This window comes from Parambassis ranga, chromosome 8 (assembly GCF_900634625.1).
Source record: "Parambassis ranga chromosome 8, fParRan2.1, whole genome shotgun sequence".
NCBI lineage: Eukaryota > Metazoa > Chordata > Actinopteri > Ambassidae > Parambassis > Parambassis ranga.
In genome coordinates, this window is record NC_041029.1 from 6,439,942 (window position 1) to 6,463,545 (window position 23,604).

The window sequence follows — 23,604 nt, forward strand, 5'->3', positions numbered from 1 at the left end:
TCCTGTAACAAGTTTTTACATTCCATCAGTCCCTTAAAGAGTTAAAAAAATCCCATTAAATCCAACATGAGTGTTTAAACCCTGTGACTTTTAATGGAGGTAACTCTTGTGCGACAGACCCACACTTCATACGTGGATATTTCTGCACAGTGTGTTCTCTGTAGTTATAAATAATTGCGTAGCTCTTGTATTAAGGGAGCTGCACACGCACACACACACACCACACACCACAGCTGAACCTATTTGTTGCATGGCATGTCTTTGTTACAAAGGCTATTGTTACACTCTTTCTATCTGCTGCATAAATACATACAGTCCTCTGCAGACACCTCATATCCTCCAATACGTTTCCTCCTCTGGCTGTTCGTCTGCAAACACAAACAGTTGAAGGTTAACACGTATAGATGGCAAAATGTCTGCAAGTGTTGCATTTTTATCACACAATAGAAAAGAATAATCAAAGAAGTAATTAGTAATATCAACACAATGTATCTTAGCTTCAGAGTTTTGCTGTTTGGTCTGTTCTCAGTCCAACAAAAGGTGATTATTAGTAGAGAATTCATCCAAAAGTTACCTATGGTGTGATCAGATATCTTCCTTAGGAGAGAGCTTGGCACGTCATAAACGGTGTCTTCAGACTCTAAAAAACAAGATCGTTATTTTAGGTGTAACCACATGTTGACACACTTGTCAGCGTGTAAAACTCACCCTGGTATTCAGCAGATCTCCTGCAAAACATGGGGACGTCGTACACGCAGTCATCCACCTCTGCTGATATCGCTGAGGACAGAAGACGTGACGGAGCCATGGGTTATCTGCACCATGTGTTACAGAGGGTGAATCATTTGAAGTATTCTCACTGTTTCTGCAAGGTAATATATCATAGACCCCGTCTCCACCGTCCTCTGCAACATCAGCGGACCACTGATAGACACCGAGACCATCATCTGAGAACAGACAGCACGTAGCTGAAGGAACAGCTCTGTGTAAAGGCCAACATAATATCATGTGAGTGTTTACCATCTGGATTCTGGATGTAACAGGCTGGCAGGGGGTTTTGTTGAGCAGCTTCCTCAGTGTGGAGGTCCTGAGGCTGAGAGATGGGAGAGGTGGTGGCCTCAGCGTGGAAGTGGTCTGGAGGGACGGGTGCAGAGAGAGGCCGGCCGGGGCTGACCTCCACCTCACTGTCACGGTCGGAGCAGGCAGGCGTGCTGCTGTTAAATCTGTCCCGCTTTTCACACACGTCAAGCCTGACAACCCGAGAGGTCACAAGGTCAGCACATCATGAGAGAAGACAGCCAAATCCAGGTTAAGAGGTAAATAATAATAAAAATCCCTCATCCTCCTTACTGTGTTCTTCTGGAGGTTAAGATACAAGCACCAGAGAGATTCATGGCTTGCCAAAGATTCCCAACCCACTCCTTCCTGAGAGCTGCTGTGTCTGCAGCCTACACACACACACACACAGTGTAGTGTTTAGGAGAGAAAGTTGTACAATGTTTGGTCACAGTCGGAGGCAGTATGTCCACACATACTGACACACACAGCCGTGTCTCACCAACACTTTCGTCTTCCCATTATTCATGATGATTTCAAACATGAAGCGCTTCCTGTCAGCTTTGTGGATCTCTCGCACTGACTGCACCTGGCAGAGAGGTGGACAGATACATGGTTAGGTAAATCCATGGCATTAAAGAATAAAGCATGAACTGTTAAGGAGTTCATTCCGCAGCAGAACATCAAACACAGACAGCAAGAAAAACAGACAGAAAACACAGACAGAGGTCAACGCAAACAGTTAAAACAAGCACATACAGTGACAGACCTACCTGAAACGTGTGGGCTTGTTGAAGGTAACTGCTACTCAAAATGTGCTGAAGTGTAAATTTATTGTTGTTTAACATTCTCACATGATTCTTTTACACTTTTTAAATACTATGATTAGCATTTTTGGGACTATATCAACACCTTACTGTGTCATATTAGAGCAAAGTCTAATAATAGAGCCTTTGTTGCATCTTCCTCCTCTATAGCCTCTAGCACCAATAAATATACACAAAGAAATATGAATTAATAATGAATTAATGAACTCTGCTGTACTTAAATTAATTTTCCATTTTCTTATATAGGAGTAATAAACGACGGGGGACTCACTGTGTATATGTAGTAGTAGCCTCTCAAATGTGCCTGCAGAGAAGACATTTACACTTTAAAAAGAAAATTAAGACCATGAACCACCTCTGAAAATTAATCAGAATTTATCGTTACATCCTACAGACTGTGTACTCACAGCGCTGCCATTCTTCTTGGTATAGAAGAACAAGGTTGTGTTTTGAAGCCTGAACCAGTAAGTGACCCATCTAATTTTCTATAGACAAACAATGAGATCACTGTTACTTTCTGACACATTCACAGTTCTTACAGTAAACGGAAGACAGCAACTCACCAGAGTATCCTTTCTCTTCTGCAGAAAGCCCTCAAACAGCAGCCCTGTGGTCCCTTCCGCAGACATGTTGGCCTTGTTGCTGATAATAATCTCACACTGTGGCTTCTGCTTGTTCAGACTCTACCTGTATATGAAGTGTGACTTCCTTCTCGCTCACGCTGTGAACAGTATCGTTCACAGCCTCATCAGACTTACTCACTTCTCCATTTCTGCTCCCTAAAAGCCTTAGCTTTAAATGACAAATACAGCTGCTGCAAGGACAAAAGCACTGAAATCAGTTGGTGTAAATGTCATTTATTACAGATATTTAAAACCATTTCATTTTTCCTTGTTGTTGTTAAATTATCCATGAACACACAGGCAGCTGTGCCAGATCGTACAGTTCTTTTACCGTAAATGCTGGAAAAGAAGAAACACTTTCATAGGTTTAAGGTGGAAGAGGTGGTGCCGAGGAGCAGCTGCTAACAGTGTTTGTTTGTTGTTCCGTGGTGTGCCTCTAATGTCATAAAAATATCATGAGGGACAAAGCTCTATTTGAACAGCAGAAAAATAAAACCAGACGAGCCATGAGGACAGCTTTGATAATACTAAATACAAAAATACATGAAAATCCCTCTGTCTGTATCATGCAGTGCACTCAAAACAGAAAAAAACAAGGGGTTAATAAATTAACACACAAAATAAAAAGTGCATGACGTCCATGTCCTTTCTAGTGTTAGATGTAGCCTGTTTGTGCTAACACTTCCTGGTGGTGTTGCTGCTTGTGTCTACAAGGTCTGATCCTACATTTCTTGAGGGATACATATACATAATATACTGCATATACATATCTATAGACAGATTCAAGTCCCTTTGTGGTGAGTCTATGTATGGCTGCCTCTCTCTTGTCTCTAATTGTACTGACCTGAGAAAAAGAGAACTGGATCAGGTAAAACCTGGCTTCACCTTGGCTCCAACAACAGTCCACAGAATGTTTATGAATGTGATCGTGATGTTTGAAAAGTAATTGGATGCCCCTCATTTTTAAATGCATAAAAATTTGTACTTTGCTCATTTGCTTTTTGCCCACGTCATGATTGCTAGAACGGGATGAGATGGGGGTCGTTGTGGGGCTGGGTCTGTCGGCTGTCGAGTCTTTCAGGTGAGGAAGGAAGTAGAGTCGACCTGGGAGGACCTGGGAGAGGAAGTTTGTGTTTCTCATGCCATCTGATCACCGCTGTTTGAGAAGCGCCCTGTACATGGCGAAGCCCAGCACGGCAAACACTGTGGCGCCGACGCTCGCTCTCAGCCAGAAGGTGGAGTTCTTCAGGTCGGTCTGAGCCATGTGCCTGTGAGAGGAGGCCAGAGACAAAGAGCGGGTGAGGGCGTAGACGTAAAACAGGCGAAGAGGGAGGGCAGTGAACAGATAGCAGGATGAGCTGCCAAATGACAAAACAAAGTCATGTGCCTGCAACTGTGAAAACTTCCTGAATCTGGACCACAGATGATGAACATCAGTGCCCAGTGATTCCAGCCTGAAACAGGAACACATGCTTTCTCTTGACATTTGGTTTACTTTCAGTTTGGGGAACAGGATCAATCGATGCATATTACTGTATCACTACTGGATTGCTGAGACTGTATGGAGCCCAGGAGGCGTGTAGGAGGAGTCTGAGGCCTTTGGGTTCATTAACTCAATCAGCAGTTTTATTTATGGATTAACGTCTGAAATATTTTCTAAAAGCAAATATTTAATTTAGGGTTAGAAAGATTTAAATAACTTTCTACCTGAATTTGTGGACAAAAACAAAAATCACAACTAATCTTATAAATTGGTCCTGATCATCAACCACAAATCAGACGTTGTTGTGTTTAAAACCCAAAACAAACATTTTACATCTATACAATTCAGACAGAGTTACTAATTAATATGAAATTAGTTCAAAAGCATCACTTAGTTTTCCCCACATGACTCCTCCTGAGCTCTAAATTCTAAACCTGACTGCAGCTGACCTGACAGAAAACACAAACACTGCAGAATTCACTAAAGGAAAAAAGCCACGAGGGAGGCAGCGAAGCAGGAGAAGAGATAACGGGTTTAGGTTCAGCACAGACTGATCTACAATCAACACACACAAGGCCCCTGTTCACCCCGAGGACTTGAAGGCCTAACACACCTGGGCGCCCTGCCTCTAAAGGAAACCTTTCCACACATAAGCATCAACATGGTGTTTACAATGAGCGGACAACCTGCTGCCACATAGTGTTCAGTTACTCACACAGAGTAGTAGCTCCATAACACCATTCTGTCTCTGTGCACGTGGTTTCTGCTTTTTACCTTTGTGAGGGAGTCTGCTCAGCAGAGGCCTCCACACAGATGGACCCCTCCACGATGGAGACGTCTGAAATCTGCTGCGTTAGCCTGAAATTCTCCTCAGACAGCAGGCAGCTGCCCCCCCACCCACAACCTCCACCAAGCGCAGCAGCCACCCACTCACAGTCACACCGAGGCCCATGGCTGCACTCTCACACAGAGAGCAGGGAGATACTTCGATGTGATGCAAACGAATATTCAAAATGAATCTATCAGTTAATGTTGATTAACTTATCATGTTTAAAGGGTCACACGGCACTGTTTTGTCCAACCAGGTGCACTAATCTGACAAGAAAATCTTCAAATTAGTAAAAAAAAATAAATCAATAAATAAAAACAGGGCAGTTCATTGAATGGTGGACAACTAATTGTTAATTTTTACTCCACCAAATTAACAAGAAATTCAGTGGAAATTCTACTTATATATGTAATCTCCAGTATCACCCAGCTCCACCAAGCCCAAACAGCAGCCTTACACCACCCTTAAAGCACAAGCTCAACACATTTTACTGGACACTTCAAACAACTGCACACACACAAGCTATTTATAATACTCTTTTTAACCACTCCTCACCATTTTTTTCAGTTAGAGTATTTTTAGACTACATTGTTAACAAAACAAAACATGCTCAGCTGTTTAGTGTAGTGTGTCAGCTCCTCACTCTGCCAGGTTAGTTGTGTCATGCGAGTAATGTATTACCATCTGCCAGAAATAACAAGAACACTAAGGGTTAAATCCACATGTAGGTCTGGCTGGTCTGATCACACACTTCAGCCTAAAACAACACCACAGCCATTCACACCTTGCACTGTGCTTCGATAAACCTCCCACACATAACCTAAAACGCCTGACTCTTCACTGTACAGACACACAGATGAGAAGCCGCTCACAGACACCAGTAGGTGGCAGGATTTCACCAATGACCGAGGCATGCCTTTAGTAGAGAAAAAGAATGTGTAACATGACAGATTAGCAGAGGGAAAACACATGCAGGAGGAAGAGGAACAGGGCCAGCCAATAAGCTGTGTGTGCACACCTACAGGGCGGAAGGAAAAAAACGCAAAGACAACAAATACAAGAAAGGAAAAACAGGATGAAACGACAGAGTGATTGGGCCACAATACAATCAATGAAGAAGCACACATCGAGTCTGTCAAACATATTAATCAGGTCTAAACCCACATGAGGATAAAAGCAGTTTGTTACAGGGAAACAATTAACACTGAGCTCAGTGTGGGTTTAAACTCGGGTTTAAGAACAGAAATGAGACAAAATGAGACTGAAAACGCCACAAGTACTCAATCAGGCAAGTGATGAAGAGCTAAAGGAGACACAAAGCTTTTAAATAATCCTCAGTGACTGATAAGACATGCAGACCTTACTGAAGTTTTCAGTATCAATGAAGAGATTCATTGTGTTTCTCTCATTTTGTATGCAAACAATGTGTTTGTTAGTCAAAATTTACTCTTTGCATATCCACTGCAGGGAGCAAACACTCAAATACATGTTAGTGGAGTTTTAGAGCATCACTTAGCCACTGTCGGCGCTGCCGTTCTTAACAGGACAGTCAATGTTATTTACATGGCCTCTGAGTGGCTTTGAGTTTCAAACATCATGCAATGTTTTTTTTCTTCTTCACACAGACACACTGGTACCTCCCTGTGTAGCAGCCTGCATGTTAGCTGGCACAGCATGGTCACACCTCGCTGTGTTAGACTGTGCAGAGAGGGGCTTGGCTGGCTGGAGCAGAAACCGAGACAGCTGACATGACTATTCGGTTTGAGGTATAAGACAAAGGAAGTGAATCAATTCTCCAGACGCAAGGTCGTAGTGACCTTTGATCAATTTCTGTGGTGAATATGTGTGAATGTACGGACAAACCGAAAGCATAAATTAGAAAAACAATCGCCTCTAAAAAGCTGAAAACCTGGACAATCTATGATAACTCCAATGTGAGCTGCTAGTGGACAGCACCATATAAATGCATCCTACAGCCAACACATTGGCACGTATAAAGTGATTTAATGACTTTCCCTGCAGTGGATTTGCAGTGTAAACCTGACCACTGGTGAGACTGAAGGAGAGGAGAGGAAGAGGAGCTGCAACTATCACCAGTGTTAGTGAGCTTGGAAGGACCTCTGTGAAACACGGAGAGAAGGAATGAGTCTACTGTACGTTAAAGACACTACGTCTTAAGTCTCTGTATGGACCTGTTGTAAACCACCCTGCGAAGTTGGGCCTTAATACTGCGGAGCAGTTCCAACTTGAGGAGGTTCTGACACAGGCAATAGGTGCACCTGTTGCAGGTACACATGCAGCGGAGGCGGGCGTGGCTGCGGAAAGACACACAAAAATATGTGTATTCACCACCAAACAGAAACAAACACCTGAAACCTGCACTGCTTTTGTTTACTTAACCAATGCGAAAAATAATAAAGATAACACAAAAAAGACAACCGGGGGAAACCAGAAAAGTCTGTGGAAAGTAGTGGAAAATTAGGAATAATAATTTGTGCTTGCGATTCAAAACCCTCAGTAGCCCAAATCATTATTCAAAGTGTTTCCACTTCAACATTTTTAGTCACTGCTGGCTCATATTTACTGCAACAGTGTCCTAAAACCTCTATGGAAAGGGAACGATCATGGCTGGAATGAGAAAGTGCAATACAGCTGTAATAAGTAGAGAAGATTGAAGCAAGGCGTCTGGACTTAGAGACATAGAGTTTTCTTGAAAATGTTTCGCTGCTCATCCAAGCAGAACTGATGAAGCTGCTTGGATGAGCAGCGAAACGTCTTCAAGAAAACTCCAAAAGTCCAGACGCCTTGCTTCAATCTTCTCTACTTATTGTTAGGACCTGGATGACTGAGAATCTTCATTAACAATACAGCTGTATAATATAAATCATAAGAAAAGTTAATTAGTTTTACAGAGATATGAACTGGAATCAGTATTAACATCTTTTTTTTCTCCACAGAGTGAAAATAGCTCCGCATGGTACTGATATTTAACCATTTGCTTTTTTACAGCCTTGACAGACCAGTTATTTACCCCTTGTTGACTCTTAGTCATCCGGCACTCAGTAAGTACTTCTGCTTGATTTAAAGCACTGCTACTCAACCTCTTGTCCTGCACAGTGCAGCAGATCCATCCACTTTAGAATTTAGCTAATAGGATTTCTCAACTGCTACAATGAGATGAAGTAGGCACATCCATTTAAGAGCGAATTAATCTACTCTGAACTCTAATCTGATCAAAGAGCTTTGAGGAGTTTAGACACCCTATGGGCCCTGTAAAGGATTGATGGCAGAACACTGCAGGCACAGGCATACAGCAGCTACATGACATTTCAGTGGTGGCTGGTGTTTATTTTCTATGGTAACTGAGGGCAAAAACGTGTTTGTCCATGTAGTCACCAAAAAGTGGGACAATGGTGGTAAAAAAAATGAAGTCGCGGGTGTAAAAGGTTGAATATGGTTGTGATACTCACGGATACATGGCCATGGTGGTGAGTCTAGTGTAGATGTCTTTGCTCGGTGCCTCAGTCATGTTGCATGTGAACGGCTGGGGTGGGTGGAGCTTGTGTTTGCGACAGAATTCATGAGGTGAGAGGCTGTAGTGCTGCCGTATTTCGTGAAGGTCCGACTTGGCTGCAATCACCACACAAGGTGTCTTGCTGTCGATGAAGTATTGCTGCCAAATACACGCAATGTTGCAGGATCAATAAAGTATGTATATCTACATATCTATCTAGTTTAATGTAGCCATCCTTACACACCTTGTAAACCTTTGCGCAGTACTCAAAAGAGCGTGGGTTGTTGATGTCGTACACCAGGCAGACCACATCACAGGCTAAGTCGGCCTCGGACAGGAATTGAAAATCTGGCATCACCTCATGAAGCTGGTAGTGAGGACAAAAAGGAAAACAGGGTGCAAAGATGGAGAGATTAACTCTCATCAATAATTCATAGACACAGATAACTCAGATTATGTATTAATAGCCCAAATAATTTCTCAGAGAAAATGCTTCTTACCAGCAGGTACTTCTCCTGTCCATAAACATAGGTTGTGTTGATGGCATAGAAAGACTTGTGGTCTTCTCTAACCCGCCTCTGTCGCTGTGGTGGAAAATAATATTAATAATAATTTTAGAATGAATTCTTTGTCCCCACCTGAAGACAGACACATGTTTAGCAGGTAGTCTAAATGGACCTGTGCCTGTTATTTCCACTCACCTGCAGGTTGCTGCCAAGGAAGGCTTGGAGGAAGCCGCTCTTCCCGCTGCCCCGTGCCCCCAACACGTTGCAGCGGAAGACGCTACGCTGGGTCTGTTTCTTCTGCAGGTCGATGCGTTTGTTACGAGTCACTGAAAGGTCACAGAATGCACAAGAATATATGTGAGCAATGGTAACACAGTGATGCTGCTGGAGGGACTGAATGGAAATATGGTCTCACCTGTTATAGCAGCTGCTTGGGACTCCTGTTCATAGATGATGGAGTAGCCGAGGTATCCTAAATACTCCAAACTACGTTGTACATCTAGATATGTTGTTAACCTAACAAAGCAACGCAAAGAGTCAGAAAGCATTTGAGATTAGACAATCTGAAGGTTGAATATATAAATAGACGCACGTCCACTGGGAGAGGTATCCCTGGTATGTGATCCATCCCTGTTCATTGGTGCACACTGTGTTGTTGACATCTGGACCCCAGGGCATGTATGGAAACACTTTGAACAAGTCCTTCACTTCCTCTGGCGACAGCGCACAATCTCTGTCCTGGATTGTATTCAGACATAAAAACATTAGCTCAGCTGAAATGAACACAGAAAATATGGACCAACATGCCCATGTGACCACTCACTTTGTCATGTTTGTCAAAGACGCTCTGAAGAAAGAGGTAAGCATTGTGGTTGAGCTCTGTGGTGCAGTCTGAGGGAACCTTAATTCTGGAATAGAGAAATAAAGACATTAACAACAAGCTAAATAAATACTACAACACAGCCTTTCAGTCTGCACTCACATGGGGAACAGGTATTCCTGTGTGAGCTCCAGGTCATCGTCATAACCGAACCTCCTCAGCACGGTCCACGTGGTCTCGTGTCGACCTCGCTGTATAAAGAGGGTGTGCAGGAACAGGAAGCCTGTAATAAAGAGCCGATGTTTTATGAATTATGTCTTTTAGCTCCCTGTCAGTTCCTCTAATCAATGGAATAGATAGACCTCAGAGTTTGGCGAGTACACAAGTCACAAACAGGTGTCTGACCTTTGAGCGTGAGTCCGTTGTCCTTGACTCCATCTGTCATGTTCCTCCTGACCACATTCTTGACATCCTCTAAGGCCTGAGGTGCCAGTGGTGTATTAAAACACGTTTTCTATATACATACACAACACAGGATAGATTAGCACCACGTTTCTGATGGTTGGTCTGATAAGAGGAAACTAAAGACATGATGCTGACATTACCTGAAAGAAGTTGAGCTCGTTATCATTAAGGATGCCATCATTGTCCAGGTCAGACACTTTAAATATTCTAGTTAAAGCCTTAATGCACGAAGTCTTCAGCTGTAACAGAAGAGACAATTTACATACAATCACACTCTTCCTTGCTGTGCTTAAGAGGTCTGCTTTGCTGCCTTGTATTGATTTCTGGGTGGTCATTATGTTTTTACATTAAAGCACATGGGGGCTGGTTCCAGCCCACATGTCTTACTTTGCCCAGGTCTCATGCAAGCGGTTAGGCTAACACTTGACACTGTCATGACTAATATCTGCTGTGAAGGATCTCACCTCCTTCTCCTCGGGGCAGTACAGGGGTCCTGTCGGGTGGAGAACAGCCTTCTGGGCGTAGTAGAACAGCTCAGAGATGTTCTTCAGGTTTTTGGCAGAGCACTAAGGGGAAAGAAGCCACATGAAACCTCAGGCAGAGCAAATGTTTCAGAACTCATGTACACATACTTTAATTTAAAATAAAAGATGATTAAAGGTACAAGTAACTAAGCACTCAAGTACATTTCTGAGATTCTGAACTGACCTGAACTGTAAACACTGTGTATGTGCCTTCCCTCACGTCCTCCCCATCGCCCTCTTTTAACTTTGTAACTAATCCAGCTGAGGAAGGCCTGACTGAGCTGCATCATGCCACACGGGGCAAATGTAAATTAAACAGTAATGCAGACACATGCCAGCATCCTCCCTGCATGACTGGCATGCCTCTCAACACACTCACACTTTGCCAGTCAACGGACCTCTGAGGGTAACATAAATCTTTTAATGACTCAGCCAGAGTGTAAGCGGAGTCAGGATCTGGACTGCACTTCAAGAGCAGCTGAGTCCAACCCGTCCAACATGCAGCCTCTTTCACTGTCACAGCCACAGCCAGATTTTCAGTCAGCCTTTTATGTTCTTCCTGCAGCTTCATCACTTTTAAACTGCACTACATCAGTAGATGTCACAGTGTTGTTATTATGAGTTTATGTCAATCGTTTACCTCTACACAGGTTTCAATATCCTGGTATTGATTCATTATTGGCAAGATTGTTTCCATGCTGCTGTGTTCCACCAGGTCGGACTTGTTCCCTACAAGTATCAGCGGCACCCTGCAGAGAAAAAAACAAAACAATTAATACTTCAATTAGCTGATCGGCATGACCCACTTGTTACACTGACCCACTAGCTTATTAATTAACTAATCATTTATCAATTGGCAGTTAGATTAAAACGAGTAAAAGACTATCTGAGAAATATTACCGGCTGTCCTTGTCTGTTCTGTCATTTATGAGGGGAATCCAATGGCTCGTCACCTGCAGGAGAAAAACACAACAAAAAAACACTGTAGCTAACTTCAGTACAGCATAACTCAATATGCACAGATGAACGGTTGCTCACCTTTTCAATTGACTTTTTGTTGTTGACTGAGTAAACTATGCAGATAACATTTGCCTATAAAAAGAAACAGCAATGTTAAGTTTTGAAATGCATAAAAAACTAGTTAAAACTGTGACAAGTAAAATTAAACTCACCTTAGATATTTCTTGATACAGCTGCTCTTCTGACTGTTCTGCTTCTAAAAGAAGAAAGAAAAACATGCATTAGTCCAGTGTTTTAAAGGATGACACGCCTTCTTAACTGATACCTAACCAATGTGTCTTAATATAGATCTGGGATTACTAGTTGTGTCTCTTAAAGGAGAACCTTAAAGGATTGCAGCACTGGTGGTTAGTGGTGTGTTTACTCCATGTTGCCTGCATGAAAAATTTCCCCATTCATTTGCATTTGTAACATTACATGAGACAAACAGTTTTCCTCAGTAAAATGTCCCACTACGAGAGGTCCGTCATTGTATCAGTCCTGAGGTGTAGTTACCTGAATAGTCCACAATGTGCGTGGGTACCCTCTCTGGGGTGACATCAGCCGGGATGGTGATCTCCTCCGCTCGGAGTGGAACCTGAAAAACAGACGGTGCCACATACAAACCAGGCTCTATGTTTCCAGATAATAAACAGATGCTAAGGTATTTTCACTTCAAACTTTCTGCAGAGTTGAATTGCAACATGTAACATGAGCCTCACAGAAGTTTCATTTCTACCATTGTTACTCTGTCGTCTGATTGGCTGTTGATACTTACCTCATCAGGAAACTCTTCACTGACCAGAGACATAATTAGTGATGTCTTCCCCACCTTGGCTGTATGAAGAAAAAAAAAACAACAGCCATTATGATAGCTATTTACTCTGCAGACAGGTCTGGGTAATGTGAGATAAGACCTGAGCAGATATGAGCGCTGAAGCTGCTGATACATGAACAGTCTCTAAACTCTACAACTGAAACTGTGAGCAATGCCAAACATTAAAAATGTCAGGAACTTGAAAATATATTTGGATTTTGGACAGATGTAAAGACAAAGCCAGCACTGTGGTAACTTCAATTAAACAAAATAAATAACCAAGCAGTTGATATAACAAGTTTAAATAACGTTGTTGTTGAAGCTCCAGTCTGCAGCAGCATTTGCCTCTCAGTTGATCAACCCCACAAACTGAACTCCACAACACTCAAGTTGGCACGTAGCAATCTTTCTCAGTACCAACTCGCCTTATGTGGCAATGTAGGGCATCCTGTGTAGAGCCACAACTGAAATAAAAATAGTACTGACAACACGTGTGCTCTGAGCAGAACAAACAGTCCAGGTGAAACATGGTTTGGTAGGATGGGATCTGGTCCTGGGTCCTTTCTGCCAGCTCTGCCTACAGTTAAGTCCTTGAAAAGACTAAATGAGTTCATTATTTTCTAACATAACAATTATGAGATAATGAACACAGTGTCTTCTGAAGCCTCAGGTCCATATTCCCTTTTTATACTACTGAATACAATCACCTGCTTAACCTTCATTGTTCATAAGTTTTAGCTGTTACAGCCTATATACGAATTTTCCTGTTCAAATTAAGCATAACCTGCATAAGAAAATGCACCTTCCTGTGCAGACTTTACCAACTTGTAAGTAGTAGTATGTAAACAGGAGTTTAAGACATGATAATGCATGGAAACACTGCTGATCCTTCATGTCCCATGTAATAAATATCTGGCGCATACCCGACAGATGAAGTCGAAGTCTTTATTTTATACACACCACATATGTGTGTGCTTTTTTATCCGTTTATTTACCTCTTAAGTTTAATTCCACAGTCCCACACTGCACATGTAGCCACTCTGATAGACAGCGCCTTCATATTTGATTCAAAGCTAGCTACTAGCATATTAGCTAATGTAGCTTCCAGTCGCTCAAGGGTTATAATGAACTAGTTACTTACGTTCCCCTACAAGTAGTATCCTCACGTCCTTCCTCATGTTTGAGCTTGCTTCCCTCCACAGATAAAGTACAGTTCTTATTGTGTCATGTAGTCCTCCACACTCGGTCCTCCTCCTCCGGCAGTTTACCTAACGTCGGGCCCTGCCGCTGTCAAACATTCGGCGCCTTTGTAGGACAAAACGGACGGACACTTTTTTGGCGCTCCTGTGTGTTTTCTCTGCGCCTCTGCTCCGATTCAAGGTTATCAGCTCAGCAGAAAGGCAATTCAGAAAGTCACCCGTGTCACATAACTCTATAATTTCACGTTTATCACTCTTTTCGGCGCCTGTTTAGCATTTCGCAGTGGCTGTTTCATGAGCATGCCCGACCTCCTGTCCCGGGCAACTACAGCGAGCCGTAAAGGACAAACTTCATACATGAAACGCGTTCACTAAATGAACTCGAGTTACTACAGGTCTTAATGATAAAACAATTCTGATTATTTAAATCAGACTTAACCAATTATTCCTGCCACGAAAAAAAGGACAGGTCTGAATTTAAAGTCTGACTAATTCAAATTTTGACTATCAGTCAGATTTATAAGCTTAAAGAAGGAATTTCAAGAATTTTAATTCACAAAAGTCGCATATTTTGCACTCGCAATCTTTTTGAGGTGCAAAATAACAAAAAATACCATTGATTAATATTTGAGGGGTTTTTTGTATTGTAATTATGCAAAAAGCACAAGACTTAAAGAACTTGTTTAATAATTATGACAGCATTTATTTACTTAGTTGTGATAAACATTTATTTGGTCACAACAAAACCCACAGTGAAAATGTGTACATATTTAAGGCTGAAAAAATAGCGATGAATGTGACGGTGACATGTAGGGTTGACAAATTCAAAAGCTGCCTGCCTTTTATGAATGGTTTAAGATGCTCAATGATAATTTACACACAGCCTTTACAAACACAGGAGAACATTGTATTTTACAAGTTAGTCTCACAAATTATTGTGTCACATGTGCTCCTGAAATCTTTGATAAAAAACACTTTGCAAGATGCAAAGCACTGATTAACAAGGCTACAAAACTACTGTACAAAAAATACACTCCAGCCAGCTTATTACAAAAATCATACAAAGCTGTCAAGTTTAAAACATTCTTTCAAAGCACCAAAAGACGTCAGAGGTTATTTAGTTGTGTACACAGCTCATATTAGGCAACATGATGTATGTTGCTGCTCGACGATCACCACGTGAATATATTTCTTGTTCCATCTGACAACCAACACTTGGTATTAATTTAAGTCCTGTGGTCTTCTGTGAGGATCAGGGGAAATCTTCAGCAAGAAGCTGTAGAGTGCTCTTTTCAAGACCCAAGTGGATCGCATCTAGGTAGTGCAGGAACCTGAAGAAGTGGGGAAAAATAATTAATGTCAGGTGTACTCAGCTTTAAAGAACATGACAGCATCTTCACCACATTCTGAATGCTCACCTTCGTTTAACTTTGCCCTGTTCCTTGAGCTGCTCTGATCTGCAGATCGTGCGTATGACCGGCAAATAGTCCACAGGCACTGCTGGTTTGTTGCTCAGAGTACCAAACAACCTTAACAGCAGACTCTCCATCACCTCTCTCCTCTGCTGGACCAACCTGGAACAGAGGTTAACTTTCTTTAGACCGCCTGGCTGTGCATCACAGTGAATCAATTTTACACTGCACAAAAATATGAAGGCCTAACAAAGAGGCAAGACTCACTGTGGGGGAGTGGGGCCATCCTGAATGAAGCTGTAACCTTTCTGATGAGCAGCCACCGGGAGGGTGAGCTCTGCTGAGGCCTTCGTCCCCATCTCACCGTCTAGCTGTTGGGCTTTATTCCAGGCCTCTGCTACAGAAGTCCGACACTTGTGGAAGCTCAGGGCCTCCACAGCTGCATGGATTTCCATGGCATGGTTTTCCGTTTGGCAGCTCCCTCTGTCGGTGTCAACCCTCGACTCATCTGTCATCCCATCTTTTATAATTGCCCTGGCACACGACATTCGCCTGTGAACGTCACCGCTGTACAGCAATGATGAATCTATGTAAGACATGTCATCTAAGAAGTCTGCTATTGATTCTAGACTCTGTGAAACTGGAAGATTTTTTTCCCGCTCCTCAGGAGTCAGTGGCTTCCTTTGTACCCTTTCTGAAACTAAACTCTCATGGACTTCCTTCTTTGTTTGAGGAGCACTCAGTGGCTTACAGAGAGACAGAAATCCATCTTCCGAGTCTGAGTCAGAGTGCAGGCCATGTTGGACAGGCATACAGCCTCGCGTTTTCTTCTTCTTCATCATTCTGTTGGACACTTTGACTGGACTGCCACTGTCAGAGCCATCAGCCGAGTCTGTTGTGTGCAATAACCTGGCATGTGATCGCAGCGTGTCGAACTGCTGGGTGGAGGAACACGGCTGCTCTTTTGAAACAAGTGATGGATCTTGTGATGCAGAAACATATTGCTCCTGTTTATATGAAGAGGCTGTCAGCTGTGTGAGAGGTAGAGGCAAGAGAGCCTCCATGTTGGAATAGATCAGGTCAATTCCTTGTTGTCTGCATTCAGTCAGCAAATCCCAGCAAACCGCCGCCTCCACTAGACTGTTGCTCTGCTGAAACAACCAGTTATACCATTACCTTAAATCGCTGCAGCTCAAAATGCATCATTCTATGAGCATTAACAAGATTAATATAATATAATGATGATTATTATTATAATCACACCTTTTCATAACATCTCTTACCTGCAGCAGCTGCCAAATGTCTCTCTCTCTTTCAGTATTCAGCAGACCCAGCTTGCTCTCAGTGCACCTGGTGTCACAGGGAGGCAGGGTCACAGGCTGGTCTGCTGCACCTTCATTTTCTGGCTTCAATTCTGCATTTAAAGCAACATGAAAAACATACTTAGTTTAGGTACAGATATTCATTTGCAAACAAAATAGAAGTGGATGTTAAAAAAGGGAAAAAAAACATTTATGTCCTTACCATGTTGGACAGTCTGTAATATCCTTTCCTTGTAACCTCCTGCACTGCGAGTCCAGAACTGCAGCTGCAATAAACTCTGCCTGATGTCACAACCATTGAGTCTAAGCAGAGACCTGATGTCTGAGAGATCCGTCCTCACGTTCTCAGCCATACACAACAGCTGCAGGTAGCTGCTGACATTCGCCTGTGTCAGAGAGAGAAGAGTCAGAAAACTGATTTCACAAAAATGAAAATAGGGTTCAGGAATCCTCCACTCACCACAGAGGGCACTCTGAAAAGGATCTCTTCAAAGTTCCCATCAAACATGGTGCTGAATGCTGGATCTAGAAAATACACAAGATTTTATAAATAAAAGTGCATAAATCTACAAACAACACAGGCCAAAGACACTGCTGAATGTTATTTTTTATACTGACCGCTGGTAGTAAGAATGACTGGTCTCTTGGTTGTAGTCATGAATGTCTTGATGGCAGCTAGAAACCCAGAGTCATCCTCAAAAATAACATCCACTTCTTCAAACAAGATAAGTGATGTTACGGTCTTCTTCCCCTGTTCTTCACTGCTCTTCTCATTAGGGGTGGTGACTGTTGGGGTTTGGGCTGCAAGCTCTTTACTTTTAGCGCCAGGTTCATTTGCTTTCACAACTTTCTTGGAAGCTGCTGTGAGAAGAGAAATAAGATAAAATGGTGAAACACTATTGAAATCCAGATAAAATCCCGAACTGAAATGCTGAATGCGTATTTACCTCTTTGTTCATTTACTGTAGTGTTGTGTGTTTCCTTGCTGGGTGGTCGACCCATTTTGAAGAAATTGGCTAAAGAGGTTGGAGCCAGACCTCCTCTTTTAGCACCTCTTGGCGACTGGGGATGTTTCCTGGGAGAGGACACCACCCTGCGAGGAGAGTTTATTTTCCCTGAAAGACAACAGATCCCCTTGTAATGTTCCTGCTGCATAGAAATGCACATACACAGATCTTTTACAAGAATCGATGTGTCCAGTGCTTTCCACATACTTGGAGAAGTCCCAGGCCTGATGGAGCCAGCGCTGCTGCTGCCACTTGTGCTATAGCTGTTGAAGTAGGTGGGTTTGTGTGCATTGACTCCCTGACTGTCCACCTGGTGTGACTGAGTAGCTTCCTTTAGCTGGGACAGAATAAGACGTCCGCTTCGTTGAGATGAAGCGTTCACCTCAAACACCTTGAAGCCCAGCTCCTGGGCACAAGCATAAACCGCAGCCGTCTTTCCTACTCCAGGGGGTCCTGTGATAAGCATCGTGTTACACAGCATGTCCTCTCCATCCCAGGGGTCCTCCTCCAAGCCCTCCCAGTCTGGACATTAAAAAACAGACACAGGAAGTTATAAACCAGTAGAAACAAGGAAAGGAGAGGGAAGGAGGAGAAGAGTAGGGGAGGAAGGAGGGAGACAGAAAGGAAATACGATGTTGATTGTGCTGGTAATTTAGCTATAACATCATAGTCTTATATTCAACATTAGTATACATTACATTTATATAAATTAAAGTCTCACCACTGCTGCCTTCCTCTTGTTTCTTCTCTTTTTGCTTTCTTCTCTCTTCTCGGTCTGCCCGGAGTTTCCACTCTTTTAACCAACTAGACAGAAACAAGGAACATAGGTAGTCAATACTTATCCTTAAAATGTAAACATCCGACACACAGATGACTTTATTTACTCAGCTGTAAGTGTGATTCCTCACCTGTGCAGTCTCCTCACTGAGGCGGCGTTGTCTACAATGTCACTTGAGTGCTGGGGTTGATATTTTTCCGTCCACAATGCATCCTCCCTCACTGCATCCGAGGTCATTTTGTCATCTGCCACCACTCCCTTTTTTCCAGTGTCCTTCCCCAAAAGCAGGTCATCAACTATGAGCACAGAATCCTCCTCAGGTGGGATGGGTGCAGACTGGAGTGAAGGCTTTGCTTTCTCCTCCTCCTCCAGCTTGGATCTCTGACCTCGTCTTGGACGGCCTCCCCGTCTTATCGGTTCTGGGTCAGTAGTGGAGTTTTTGTCTTGATTGGACCGCTGTTTCTTGGCAACCTTTACAGAATTCTCTCCATCATCATCACTCCGTTTCCTCTTTACTCCTACTGGTTCAGCAGGCAATGAGGTGTTTCTGGTTACAGCTTCTGGTTCTGGAAAATAAATACAGTAAATACAACTGCTTTAGAATTTAAATAAACCACCGAGCTGTGATTAGCTACCCCGTTGCGATCAAGGTATGCTTTTAGATGCTGACCTGAGGCTGTGGACGATAGCTGTTGTTTTTTCAGGAGGCGAGTCATGAAAATCTGTGCAGGGAAGAGCGGGTTAGACTTCCTGAACTCCTCCAGAAGAAGCTGACGAACACCTTCAGAGAGCTCAGGTCTCTGGCTCAAACCCTGAAAAAGAAAAATACTCTAAATAATGTTGAAGTTTTTAACAAGAATCCTGAAAAACAAAGGAAATGACCATGAATATTTATGGTCAGTCTATTACAATCATTTGAACATACCCTTTGACACAAGCTTCTATTGGCTGGTACTGTCTTCACACAAAGAGTGCCACTAACAGGTGGAAGTGGTTTAAGTAAATGGCTCCAAAGCTCTTTCAGATGATGTTGTGAATCAGGCCAAGGCAGATTCCAAAGATGGCAGTCTGTCAATAAACACACAAAACATCTGCTTTAGTTAAGCATGCGAATATGCATTCAAGTTCTGACTAGGAAATAAAAATGGCGCATGTGTTTTTATGATGGTACAGCTTACCAGTTGGACACTGCATTGTGTGTGTAACTGGTTGGAAGGAAGAGCAGGAGAGAGCATAGGCCTCCTTAGTGGCAGCAGTCTTGGCTATATGTTTTTTAAAGGACTCGGGCAACCCACTCTTCAGGAACTTCATGCGTGCCCTGAACTGCTCATCATCCTGAGATTTGTCAGAGCCCTCACGACTACTCTCATCAAAGATGGAAATCACGGTGGATGCCTTCCGAGCAGTCTTCTCCTGACCAAGCGAGGTTGCTTTGGAACCTGTGGTTAAAAAAAATACACTAGTGTCACATGAAGTTACCAAAAAAAGAGTTAATAGCAGAGTTAGACAGATTACCTGGGAGAGTCTTAGTTTCTTTTGCAGCTTGTGTGGCTTTGCCCAGAACATCATTGAGGCTGCGCAAAGGCTTCTGGGCGTTACCCTGTCCTGGTGCCCTTTGCTGAGGTGTGGCAGTCTGGTCCTCCTCTATGCAGATGACAGAGTCCTGACAGACAAATGACACTGAACTTCTCAGTATTAAGAAGACAGAAAACAGGATTTTGCCTTCAGTGTTTAAGTACTCTATAGGTCATTGATGTATATGGACCTTTCTGGCTCTTGACTGTACCTCAGCTTCACAGTAGCTCCTCTTGATGGAGGCCTCGTTTCTTACCGACCGTCTCAGGTTACTCTTCTCCCTCACAGACATTTTCTGACTCTGTTGAATCGCTTTGGCCTTTTCTACAACCTTCTTCGCCTGCTTCCTTTTTTTCGTCTCATTTGACATCTAACACAAACAAATTACAAGGAGATGTCAGTATTCAAACAATAATTATGAAGGATCAATATGACCTTTGTACAGACACTTACTTTAGGAGTGACAGAAGAATTTTTCCCACTTTCATTCTTGGACACTCTTTTATGGACACGAGTAAATTTAATCCTATATGAAAACAATAATTAGAACATGAATACACTGATAGAGGCGTACATTTGATCACATGGGAAGTGCAATGGTCACCTGATTGGGCTTTCTTGTGCATCAGGTGGGCACACAACCTCTGCTACAAAGATGTCACGTTTGGACTTGCGTGTCTTGGGGGTGGACATCTGTACGGGGTTTTCCTGCAGTAAAGGAGTAACAAGAGCCTCCTTTGACTCAGTTTGTTTCCTGGTTTTCCTAAGAGGAGGTGGTGAACTGGTTTCAGGCGCTTGTCTGGCCACAGCCTCTCGTCTGGATCTCCTGACAGTTGGGACGATGTGAGGTGAATTGGTGAGAGGCTCCTCCTTTTTATCATCATCTGCAACAACACTGGTGGCTGTTTCATCTACAGCAGCAGGTAAGGCGTTTGCTGCCTCCTTTCCCCGTTTAGCTTTTCTTCCTGTTGGCTTCTTTTTAGCTGCTTTCTTTTCCTTAGGTCCTTTAGAGACTTGCTCAGCAGCAGGTTGGATTACAGAGTCATCTTCACCTACTTTGTCTGCAGCATCCAAATTCTTCTCTGCTGGTTGCTTCTGCTTGCCTTGACTCTTGGCAGGTTTGGTCTTAGACCCATCCCGGGTGGGTTGTTTGAAGACAGACATGAACTGCTTTCTTTCTGCTTCACTGCACTTAGGAGTGGATTCACTCTCAAGAACCAAAAGCTCTAGATCCTCCTCTTGAAGCACCACATTTGACTTCCGCTTAACAATCGGCGAAGGAAGTTGTTCTCCTTCCTGTGAATGAGGAGATGAGATTACCTCTGCTGGGCAGTTTGCTCCTTTTTTAGAGTTGAATATAGAGGCTACCTGTCCTGCTGCCTTGGCTTTCTTTTGTTGGGTTGAGAAGACGTGCACTTCTGCTTGGATTTTGACAGTTCGGGGTGAAGTGTGGAAAGCAGGTGGCTCACTAGTGTCCAGTTCCTCGGTTGTGACTTTAGTTTCATCTTGTTTGCCCTCCTCATGCATTATTTCCTCCTCAGTCATGTCCTGACTCTGACTGCGCAAAAAGTCTTCAAAGGAGATTGTAACTGTGCTGTTGTTTAACTGTGAGACCTCATCCAGGTTGACCTCCATGCTAGCGTCAGAAAAGGAGCTCTCTGCTTCTTTCTCCTCTCCCTGTAGATGTTTCACCTCCTGTAGCTGCCTCTTTCTCGGATTTCGTGCTGCAATTTTTACTTGTTTCACTTCATCACTAGAAAATGTAGCTGGAGATAACTCAGGAGTGTTCAGTGGTGGTTTAAGTTTCGGACTATTACCAGATTTGAATCCATCTTCCTGATGTTCACCCTCCTCCGTGCACTCGTCAATAACAATGGGATTACTCTCTAATGTTTCTGTAGTGACACCAGCCTCAGCACTAACCTGGGCCAGCAGAGCAGCTGTATCACTGCCAAGGACCCCATGGCTGCCGACTGCTTCTGAGTCTTTGCTTTCATGTTCTACAATCATGCAGGTTGCCTCCTCAGTAGAACCAGCGGTTTCAGCAACAAGTTTCCTGGCAGCTTTGCTGGCCTTTCTGCCCCGTTTTTGAGGTGGCTGTTTTCCTGCTTCTGTGTGTTTTTCTGCAGAGTGAGCCCACTGACAGTTTTCCTTAGCTTGTTCAGGCGAGGTTCTCTTTTCATTAGATGATGGAGTTTTCTTTCTAAAGTAGTCCATGATGCTGTTAGAGCGAGGAGGAGAAAAGGGTTTCTCCACAGGCTTGACCACAGGGGAGAAATAGTTTGTAATTGTCTTGACAACAGGACTGCCACCATCTTTGCGAGATTTCTTGCATGGCTGTTAAAACCAGAATCAAGATAATAAAACATGAGAATCTATGAGAATGAAGAATAACAATTCAGAATTCAGCATCTGGTGTATGCACAGCCCAAGTCAGAGCTAATTCAAAAATACCTGGGTATCAAAGTCCTCAATAACAGATGCCATAGCCACAACACCAGCCATAATTCAGAGACCTAAAGCACAAAAAAAGAAACAGACTGTGGCTGTTAAATGCGTCTCCTGGCATGCCACGGGTTGAAGTCACCTGTCACACGATCACAATATACCCCACACACAAAAACACCTGCCAATTAAAACACTGTCAATCAGACAATATGTGTGCTGCAAACGCACACGAGAAACACAATGCATGTAGTGGAGACAAAATGTTTCAAGGAGACTTAATGATGGTTTGCCAACTAACATGTGTCATAAATAATATGCACTTTCTCTGGGTAAAGTAATACCACAACACTCACAAAACATGGTGCACAGCAACCAAATAACCGCCACCGTACCAATGTACATAATGGACGGTCCTGTTAGGTACACAACGTAGTGTAAAATTGGGTTAATAACGAGTATTACTTATTGTTATTACGTTATGCAGGGAGTTAAAATAAAGTCAGTATTGACCTGTTAACACATATAATAACGAACCACAAGTAACGTATGTCAGAACACCCTCAAACCACTTTTTGATGCCAAACAACAAAACACAAAAGGTTAAAGAAAACACTTACCAAATAAAGCACCACCAGGAGCCTGCTGCACCTTCACAGACGGTCTCTTATTCACTTTAACATGAGTGTGAATAGATTACAGAGGCATGAACTGACTGTATGAGGCGGGCGGCTGTTTGTTGCCAGCACACATACAGTTTTCACTCTAAAACAAGCTAGCAGACTTCGCCAGAAGCTAAAGCGGCTCCGCTCCTCACAGCTTCCCAAAGTGACCCAAACATTTTCCACGTCAGGCGCACTTATGTGAACGCAAGAGTCTAACGTTTCCTGAACTGTTCCGACGGGGTACTCGAGCTACATAGTCATTTTCCTGACATAAACCACTCGTTCAAAAACGCGCCAGACTGGAGCTGAATGAAGAGCGCCAAATATACATGACCCCTGGCATCACGCACTTCCACCAATCACAGGAACGATAGCGCTTCCGTCATCATCTGACGTAGAAGGCCCATAACAAACATGGCGTGCGGCGTCACAATGAAAGTAGAAGAAATACTGACAGCGACCTCTACTGATGAATTGAATGCCATGTTAAGTTTTAAGATTTTTTATTTATTGCTTTATTTTTGTGAAATTAAATTTCAATCACATTTAAATCAACTAAAGTTGTTTCCTTTGTTATACTCTATGAAGTGAACGGTACAGTTTTATTCATATTGTGTATCTGGCAAAGCAGGTGAGCAACTCTTACTCTCTTTTGTTAGGCTAAAATGGTGAAAATTCATCCATCATTTTCTGTTACAAATGTATGTGTTCTATATCAGAATAATAAAGGATCAGATG

The 23,604-nt window shown here is 43.0% G+C and overlaps 3 protein-coding genes across 8 annotated transcripts; all 3 read right to left on the reverse strand.

Moving 5' to 3' along the window:
* Positions 1 to 28: 28 nt before the first annotated feature.
* Positions 29 to 2,573, reverse strand: LOC114439476 (uncharacterized). Of its 2 annotated transcripts, XM_028411427.1 has the most exons (10): positions 2,447 to 2,573; positions 2,291 to 2,368; positions 2,155 to 2,187; positions 1,559 to 1,645; positions 1,351 to 1,448; positions 1,021 to 1,250; positions 861 to 947; positions 709 to 780; positions 575 to 640; positions 29 to 368 (listed from the first exon to the last, which is right to left on the reverse strand). In XM_028411427.1, the coding sequence occupies exons 1-10, from the start codon at positions 2,510 to 2,512 to the stop codon at positions 331 to 333; spliced, it is 855 nt and encodes a 284-aa protein (XP_028267228.1). In that variant the 5' UTR covers positions 2,513 to 2,573; the 3' UTR covers positions 29 to 330. The 2 variants fall into 2 exon arrangements, with proteins under 2 accessions (XP_028267228.1, XP_028267227.1); XM_028411426.1 differs by having other exon boundaries at positions 709 to 947.
* A 151-nt stretch (positions 2,574 to 2,724) lies between these two features.
* Positions 2,725 to 14,014, reverse strand: rhot1a (ras homolog family member T1a). 3 transcript variants are annotated; one of them, XM_028411424.1, is made up of 21 exons: positions 13,605 to 14,014; positions 12,425 to 12,483; positions 12,163 to 12,244; positions 11,820 to 11,863; positions 11,686 to 11,739; positions 11,548 to 11,600; positions 11,288 to 11,396; positions 10,588 to 10,689; positions 10,264 to 10,362; positions 10,064 to 10,172; positions 9,821 to 9,941; positions 9,662 to 9,746; positions 9,431 to 9,576; positions 9,254 to 9,354; positions 9,034 to 9,164; positions 8,833 to 8,916; positions 8,577 to 8,699; positions 8,289 to 8,491; positions 6,990 to 7,133; positions 4,764 to 4,874; positions 2,725 to 3,774 (listed from the first exon to the last, which is right to left on the reverse strand). In XM_028411424.1, exons 1-21 carry the CDS (start codon positions 13,639 to 13,641, stop codon positions 3,657 to 3,659), a joined length of 2,115 nt encoding a protein of 704 aa, XP_028267225.1. In that variant the 5' UTR covers positions 13,642 to 14,014; the 3' UTR covers positions 2,725 to 3,656. The 3 variants fall into 3 exon arrangements, 2 of the variants coding, with proteins under 2 accessions (XP_028267225.1, XP_028267224.1); XR_003671068.1 differs by lacking the exon at positions 6,990 to 7,133 and adding an exon at positions 6,460 to 6,540 and having other exon boundaries at positions 3,646 to 3,774; positions 4,764 to 5,836; XM_028411423.1 differs by lacking the exons at positions 4,764 to 4,874; positions 6,990 to 7,133.
* Positions 14,015 to 14,341: 327 nt separating this feature from the next.
* Positions 14,342 to 23,189, reverse strand: atad5a (ATPase family AAA domain containing 5a). Of its 3 annotated transcripts, none has more exons than XM_028412840.1 (20): positions 22,822 to 23,189; positions 22,211 to 22,272; positions 20,361 to 22,093; positions 20,210 to 20,282; positions 19,968 to 20,126; positions 19,697 to 19,844; positions 19,360 to 19,620; positions 19,107 to 19,249; positions 18,852 to 18,993; positions 18,312 to 18,747; positions 18,125 to 18,207; positions 17,611 to 17,925; positions 17,344 to 17,511; positions 17,015 to 17,254; positions 16,857 to 16,921; positions 16,599 to 16,782; positions 16,358 to 16,488; positions 15,342 to 16,225; positions 15,081 to 15,236; positions 14,342 to 14,993 (listed from the first exon to the last, which is right to left on the reverse strand). In XM_028412840.1, exons 2-20 carry the CDS (start codon positions 22,259 to 22,261, stop codon positions 14,915 to 14,917), a joined length of 5,451 nt encoding a protein of 1,816 aa, XP_028268641.1. In that variant the 5' UTR covers positions 22,262 to 22,272; positions 22,822 to 23,189; the 3' UTR covers positions 14,342 to 14,914. The 3 variants fall into 3 exon arrangements, with proteins under 3 accessions (XP_028268641.1, XP_028268640.1, XP_028268639.1); XM_028412839.1 differs by having other exon boundaries at positions 15,342 to 16,222; positions 17,015 to 17,257; XM_028412838.1 differs by having other exon boundaries at positions 17,015 to 17,257.
* Positions 23,190 to 23,604: the final 415 nt, after the last annotated feature.

Excerpts from the sequence above, each read along its gene's own strand:
- atad5a (XM_028412838.1), bottom strand. The coding sequence starts at position 22,261 with ATGGCTGGTGTTGTGGCTATGGCATCTGTTATTGAGGACTTTGATACC. Across the intron at positions 19,250-19,359 it reads CACAATGCAGTGTCCAACTG|ACTGCCATCTTTGGAATCTG; the intron begins GTAAGCTGTACC and ends GTTTATTGACAG. Across the intron at positions 17,512-17,610 it reads CAGGCCTGGGACTTCTCCAA|GGAAAATAAACTCTCCTCGC; the intron begins GTATGTGGAAAG and ends GTTGTCTTTCAG.
- LOC114439476 (XM_028411426.1), bottom strand. The coding sequence starts at position 2,512 with ATGTCTGCGGAAGGGACCACAGGGCTGCTGTTTGAGGGCTTTCTGCAG. Across the intron at positions 1,251-1,350 it reads TTAACCTCCAGAAGAACACA|GCTTGACGTGTGTGAAAAGC; the intron begins GTAAGGAGGATG and ends TCGGGTTGTCAG. Across the intron at positions 948-1,020 it reads TTACATCCAGAATCCAGATG|ATGATGGTCTCGGTGTCTAT; the intron begins GTAAACACTCAC and ends GTCTGTTCTCAG.
- rhot1a (XM_028411424.1), bottom strand. The coding sequence starts at position 13,641 with ATGAGGAAGGACGTGAGGATACTACTTGTAGGGGAAC. Across the intron at positions 8,917-9,033 it reads TCCTTGGCAGCAACCTGCAG|CGACAGAGGCGGGTTAGAGA; the intron begins GTGAGTGGAAAT and ends TTTCCACCACAG. Across the intron at positions 8,700-8,832 it reads GACAGGAGAAGTACCTGCTG|CTTCATGAGGTGATGCCAGA; the intron begins GTAAGAAGCATT and ends CCTCACTACCAG.